At 36.5% G+C, this 6,902-nt stretch overlaps 1 protein-coding gene across 1 annotated transcript in view; it reads right to left on the bottom strand.

Moving 5' to 3' along the window:
- The window catches only part of LOC106111743, a 38,332-nt gene that overhangs the window by 870 nt on the left and 30,560 nt on the right, over positions 1 to 6,902 (bottom strand). Inside the window, exons 7-14 of the mRNA XM_013293887.1 lie at positions 6,416 to 6,715; positions 6,092 to 6,245; positions 4,289 to 5,608; positions 3,466 to 4,206; positions 2,960 to 3,202; positions 2,044 to 2,185; positions 757 to 947; positions 11 to 132 (exon numbers count right to left, since the gene is read on the bottom strand). Of these exons, the coding sequence (XP_013149341.1) occupies positions 11 to 132; positions 757 to 947; positions 2,044 to 2,185; positions 2,960 to 3,202; positions 3,466 to 4,206; positions 4,289 to 5,608; positions 6,092 to 6,245; positions 6,416 to 6,715 (3,213 nt within the window). The remainder of the gene's footprint in view (positions 1 to 10; positions 133 to 756; positions 948 to 2,043; positions 2,186 to 2,959; positions 3,203 to 3,465; positions 4,207 to 4,288; positions 5,609 to 6,091; positions 6,246 to 6,415; positions 6,716 to 6,902) is intronic.

The following is a 6,902-nucleotide window of genomic DNA, read 5'->3' as shown; positions in this document are numbered from 1 at the left end:
GATTCCGTACCTTAAATCTTTCTTCTGGGTCAAAAGGCTGTCCATCTCTCTTCCATGTGAATGATGCTTTTTCCCCTTTCGCCAGCAATCCTTCACCGCCAGGGAGTAACTCTCCGAAAATGTTCTTATCGTCTAAAATATTAGAATGATTTTATAAATGCATTTATTCCAATGTTTAATATGTTTTAGTAGATTCATATGCGTGTATTTTAGAAAATGTGTATCTTTTTATAAGTGTTCTATTAATAAAATTAGATCAGGTTGAATGTCACCGAATGTTTTCCATAGTTCCGTAAATAGAGCGGACATGTTTCGGATTTTGGCTTAGTTATGTAACGAGTGGAGAATCCGTATATTGCGGTTATATTTAGATGAAAAAGTAATAAACAAATAGTTACTGGAACATTTCCAAGAGTCAAAAGAAACAACAAAATATGTTTCATTACAATTGCGAGAGAAAGATTGGAATAATTAATGAAGTCGGAATATTAATTGACAATTTGAATTTATAAAGATCGATAATAAATTAGCTTGTGTTTAGTTTTCCCAATAGATCCGTATATTTCATGATGATATATTTTTGTTTCTGTGCCATATTTTGATAGACTTTTTGTCAACGCGGCTTAAAGATTGTAAACCGATTGTGGTCTAGAGATATTCTCACTTAAATTGTCCAAACAACTTATTTATATCCATAACATCTTTGTAAGGCCTGTACGATTGACATGTTTTTGTTCACTAAATGTACAATCTTACCAACAACAGTGACTTTAGCCTCAGTCTCGACTTCGCCGTAGATGTTCATGGCGCGACAGGCGTAGAGTCCGGCGTCGCTGGGCTGCACGTCGGCGATCACCAGCTCGTAGGAGCCGTGCTCCGCGCGCGTGCGCACTATAGACACGCGGTCGTTCTCTGAACGACTCACTATCTCTTTGCCGTCGCGGAAGCTGGAACAATGTACAAGATTGCGGATTTCAAATTTGAATTTGTTGAGCTTGACAAACTAGTATCGGAAGATAAACTCAACTTTAGGGGGAGAAGTCTCTTAAGTACAAGAGTCATATGTAAACTAAAACAATGAAATTAAAGGATAGAAGACAACTAAAATGCATGCCAGGGTGGCCACTTTTTTATTTTCATAGTAACATTAAATATCAAACATTATCTTGGTTACGTTTGAGTTATGCGATAGCGCGCGAGATTTCATGGCTCGATTTGGTGTTCCTGTCAGAAATATTGTTAAGACAATACTAAAAATCAGTTAATGGCTTTTTGCACGAGTTTAATCACATAAGTTGTTGTAAAACGAGTAATATACATTTCAAATGCGTGAACAACAACAATACAACTTTTGAAACATGTTTAATGAGAAATCTTAGTTTTTATCACACAGAGTTTAAATCACATATAAAAATATATGTGATTTAAACTCTAACAACGTTTTGTTTAAAAAAACTATTCAAATATTACTTTCACAAGCAATTTTTTTATGTCTCTGTACCTTTTTAAAACAAATAACTTGTCATTTTGAGCGACGTGATCTGAGTTGGCTTACCGCCCAGTATGCAAAAGGTTACGAGCAGAAAATATAAAAAAAAAACTTACGCAAACTGTTGTGTAATACAGATCCACACATATACACCTTTCACATGCACATTTTATTTAATTCACTACACATAAACGAACATTTTTTAAACACAATAACATTGGCCTATTTTATTGCTATCTGGTGTGATGGCCCGTAACTAAAACAGTAACGGTCAAACTGACAAATCCTTGGCAACAATACACTACTTTGCACAAACAATGGGTTACAATTAACGTTTAAAGACGCGGTCTCTTCAGTGTACAGTTAAATACTGAAAATTGTTTCGTATCTCGTTGTTAATCCGTCTGGTTGTATTGGCAAACTGTTAGAGGTGAGTGCCCCAAGGAAAGTGCCAAATTGACATGAGAATAAAACGATTTGGCTACAGTTAGTTGGATACAGTTAGTAGATAAACAGATTTACAATACGCAAATTATAGTTATATGTGTACTTACAATTTAACCGTCGGATTAGGATCGCCTTTGACCCTCACCATGAAGCGGAGATAAGTGTTTTCTAAAATCTCTGTATCTTTTAGTGCCACCAAAAAGTAAGGCGCGTTAAGAGCATTCCTCTCTTTCCTTTCCTCTGGAGTTACTGTAATATTTAGTAAATATGTAGCAGTTCATACGTAAATATAATAGAATAGTTGAATGTCTTTTAATTATAAATCTCCACAAATTGAACAGTCATAACAATTAAATTTTATTACCGTTGTCACGAAAAAATTTTGAAAACATCTCACAGGTTCTGAGATTTCGAAGACAATTCAAAAGACATATTCTTAACACAATTAAGGTAATAGAAACAGAAAAGAATTCAAATATGATCAGAAAACATTCGTTAAGAAAGATAGAAAACAAAGAATCTGTAAGAAAAACAGTAAATAAGGAATTATTGAGTAAATATTTGCAGGAGCTAGATTATATTGGTTTTGCTGATTAAGTTTGCTTGCATATAAAGATAAGCGAAAGAAGATGCTACAGAGCGTGCGACGTGTATTCCTACAAACGTGAATTCAGTGACAAATACAGGAAAATTATGGGACAGTACAAGTGGCAACGAACTACGAGTTATACGCCTTACGATGTCTTAATTGATGATGTTGCATTGATCATGCAGATTTAAATAAATCGTGTATTACTATAATAAATAATCTCTGTAAAAAAAGAAATTAGACCATTAAAGACTCGATGGAAATGTTTTTTTTTTATATGTTAGAATGTGAGAAGAGATCTTTAAATTAAAAAAAAAATCAGTGAAAGGAATCATTATATATATATCACTTTATGCTTGTTTATTTTATCATCGTCGCAAAAATCTCGTAACAATTTCGATCGAGTCGCGTTAAATAAAATAAGATACACTTACGCTCTTGGACGACTAACTGTGCCGTGCAATGAGCATTTCCCTTCTTATTCTCCGCAATGGCAGTATATGTGCCCGCGTCGTCTTCTCTGCAGTGCATTAGTTTCAGCCTGAAAGCGCCATCTATCGAGGTGATGGAGCACCTGTCCATCAGGCGATCCGTCATCGGCTTATTGTCCTTCAGCCAAGTCACCTTCAGATCCTCAGATTCGTGAAGAGAACATTCGAACGCTGCGTTTTCACCCGCTGGGGATCCACAACAATATTAAAGACGATTTCGTACGGTTCATTGTAATATTGAAATTATGTAAGAGAAAAATCTAATCTTTCAGAGAATCTTCTTTCTGATAAAGTATTCTAGTTGCGAACCGTGCGAAATCTTCAACATTTTGTAAAATGAAGCTTTGTTAAGTCAATGTGTTGTGTAAGTTAGTTAACTAAAAGCATTATGTACAAGCACTAAGTGTTTCTACTTCTACTTTCTGCTCTCACTCTGACCGAGTACTTACGTTCGATGTTCTGCCCTTCGATGGTCTTCGTGAAAATCGGCTTTCCGTCTATAGATTCGGATTTCTTTACAGACCTTGAAGACTCGAAGTCACTGGTCACTGAGCCATTTGATAAAGATGTTTTAGAATATTTCCTTTCGTATGAAGATTCCCCGTTCTTCGACTTCTCATAAGTGGACTCGTATTTAGATCCACCTTCAATCTTTTCTCCATCATAACTTGCATCTATACTAAATCTCGTTGATCGACCTTCGGCCCTTCCATTGAGATCGCGACCGTATTTGGAAGCGATGCTATCAATTTTACTTGTTGTTTCGAAAGAAGATTCAATTTTATCTACACCGTCGGATTTTTCTCCATCATAGCTGCTCTCAATGCTATATTTTGATGACCGACCTTCGATTTTACCGTTAGTATCAATGCCGTATTTAGAAGCGATGCTATCGATTTTACTAGAAGCTTCATAATTCGATTCAATGGCATATTTCGAACCTCCTTCGGTTTTGTTATCGTAGCTAGATTCAATACCGTAGGCGCTACCTCCCTCGACTCGGGCGCTGGCACTCGAATATTTGGACTCATATTTAGAGGAACTGATGCCCTCGATAGTTCCACTAGTTTCATACTTTCCGCTCTCTATACGCGATCCACTCTCACGTCTGGTGTAAGAGGACATGCTGGTCCCTGTAGAAGATTCATACCGACCACCGCTTGATAATTTTCGAGTGCTACTGGAATATTCTAAAAATAATATACAAATATACGGTAATTGTCTAGACATCTTTGAAACTATGCTAAAAATCGTTTAAAAATCAACACTCACCTCCAGAAGTTCTCGAACTACGACTATTATACCTCGACATCTCGTCTTCGACGCTTTCTTCCGCGGTTACAGTTTGACTGTTTTTAACTGCTGTTTGCTCAAATTCAGCAGCTCCAGCTGCACTAACTTCTACAGATCTCTCTTTACCTTGATATGATTCGGAAGATCGCACACTTTCATTAGTAGTTTTCACCAAATCTGATTCACTATCTTTAGTAACCGCTACAATAGATGATTGTGTAGCCTCTGTTGTGGCAATAATAGATGTTTGCTCTTGATTGTTTTTATTAAAGGATGCCTCCGCTGCTATTATTTCAGATTTATCAACTGAAGAAGTTTGTCGGGACGCTTTTCGAGAAATAGATCTTCTAGTATCTTTTTGTGTTTTACTTTTAATAGTATTTTCAACAGATGTCACACCACTTGTTTCGACTGTTTCACTATTATTTTGACTAGAATCTAACTCAAAAGATACCTTTTGGCTTGTTTTAGTCTGATTTTCACTGATCGGATTAGATTGTGAGTTTTTTTCTGTGGATACTTGCAAAGTAGTTTGGGATGTTTGTTCTCCTAGCGAACTTTCTAAAGTGACTTTTGTCTGTTTGGATAATGAAACTGAAGATGACTCTTCTTGTACGAACAATCCCGCCTTTGTATGTTCAGTTACTTGCGGCGGGACTATAAATGTTTCCTCACTTTGTATATCAACTTCAGATCTAACAGTTGCCAAGGTTCCGTCCCCTTCTGTCTCTATATTCTCAGTTCTTGAAACAGAGACGTTACTTGAAGCGTCTACTAATTCAGCCGCTGGTTTTATTTTAATTCTTTTGGATTGCCTTTTATCTCTGGAAATCGTACCAGGTTGAGCTATTCTTTCTTCGTCTACTGCTTTTAATGTTAGTACAGTAGGGTCGGAAAGAGATGCTGATTGTACCTCACAAGTTTCACTTTCATGTACAGTTACAGATGATTTAATTTCAAAATCGGCTGTAACTTTACCTTTGTCGTCGGCCGTGTCTGTGGTTTGACTTTCGTTAATATAAGATAACTCTTGTATGTCGGACCTTGCAACTTTTTTAGTTTGAGAGCTTTCTACAGACGCTTTTCTTTTGGTTTGCAATACCTCGAGAGATTCTTGTCTAGTTAGTATTTCGGCTACTTCAACTTCTTCCGCTCGAGATTTCTTTTCTTGTTTCTGGTCTTCTTCTGTGTGTTTCCTTTTTATTGTTTTGTCTTCGGGCTCTGGTGACTTCTGATCTGATGTTGGCTGTTCTTGCGATAGCACTTGAAGGTCGTCGGCCGCGTGTTCGGCTAAAGCAACTGTAAAACACATTATATGTAATTCAAGTATAAGTCTATATTTTCAGATATTGATGATAACCTTGATGCATTTAAATAAAGTGACATTTTTAAGTATTTTTGTTATGTAAATATTCCATATTCAAATATTTATTAGTAAAATTATTGATTGCTCGGTTCTGTTTAATATAATATTTGCTCCAAGTCGTCTATTTTTGCGGCGCTCTACCTGCGCAGATGATTGAGTTGAGGAATGAACTAATTTAAATCGATCTCAAAATAAACTTTGCACTGAAGATTTCCACTCGTAAAAGTCACTTGAATGATATAAGCTCTTAAAAACACAAAAATGTGTGGATTATTTTGAGAAATGTATTTATTTAAGTATAATCGATAAACTTATCTCTCCAATCATTCTCATTCCTTTATTTTTAAAGATTGGTATTCGAATTCTTCTAAAGGTGAACTATTTGGTATATTCATTTACTACATGTATCCACTTACCAACGTCTTTAGAGTGTTGCCTGATCTCCTTAAGCCAGTTGGTCTTGACAGCCTCCTTGTGCGCGGCGAGCAGAAATACCAGCTGAGGGGATAGCTGATGTAGTTCGAACTTAAGCTTGTCACCTGGATAGTCCTTGACTTCGGCTTCGGGAAGCTGTGTAGGAGACAAGACTCTGGTGTAATTTAACAATCCAGTCATAATTGTTCAAATATCACCCTTTACGTTGGTTTTAAATTGAAATATTGCACTGCACTATACAAAACGTATAAGCACATATAACACACTCTGAACAAGTTTGATTATGGAACTTAAAAACGACTTACCTTGATGATATGTTTAAGAACAAAGACTGATCTATCGTCTTCTATCCTCTTGACCTTACAGATGAGGACCCTCGCTTTGAACAAGAAGAGATATCGTTCCCTGGACTTTCCTTCAACGGTGACAGTGAACCAGTCGTGTGTGAGGAGACGTCCGAGCTTGTAGATATTCCCTCTATAACCCTCGATGCTAGATATGAATTTATTATCTGTGGCGCGGTTGGGGACGCCGAGGAAGAGTTCGAGAGCGTTCTGTAGATCGTTGCAATCTTCGCCGAGACGTTTCGAATATTTTACGAGTTCCTGCGAAATAATTCTAACTGTTAGTTTCAGTATGCATTTAATATTTGGCAAAAAATCTATACTTTTATATTACAATTGTGTACATTATTTGAGCAGCAAGTGACCTTTCTCTGTGAAATCAGTTTATTGGCAACAATGTTGGTGATGCGATAATGCACTGAAAGCTTCATGTGTTTACAAAAACTCT

The sequence above is a fragment of the Papilio polytes genome, unplaced genomic scaffold, assembly GCF_000836215.1.
Source record: "Papilio polytes unplaced genomic scaffold, Ppol_1.0 DF824146.1, whole genome shotgun sequence".
NCBI lineage: Eukaryota > Metazoa > Arthropoda > Insecta > Lepidoptera > Papilionidae > Papilio > Papilio polytes.
This window is presented reverse-complemented; position numbering and strand designations above follow the sequence as displayed.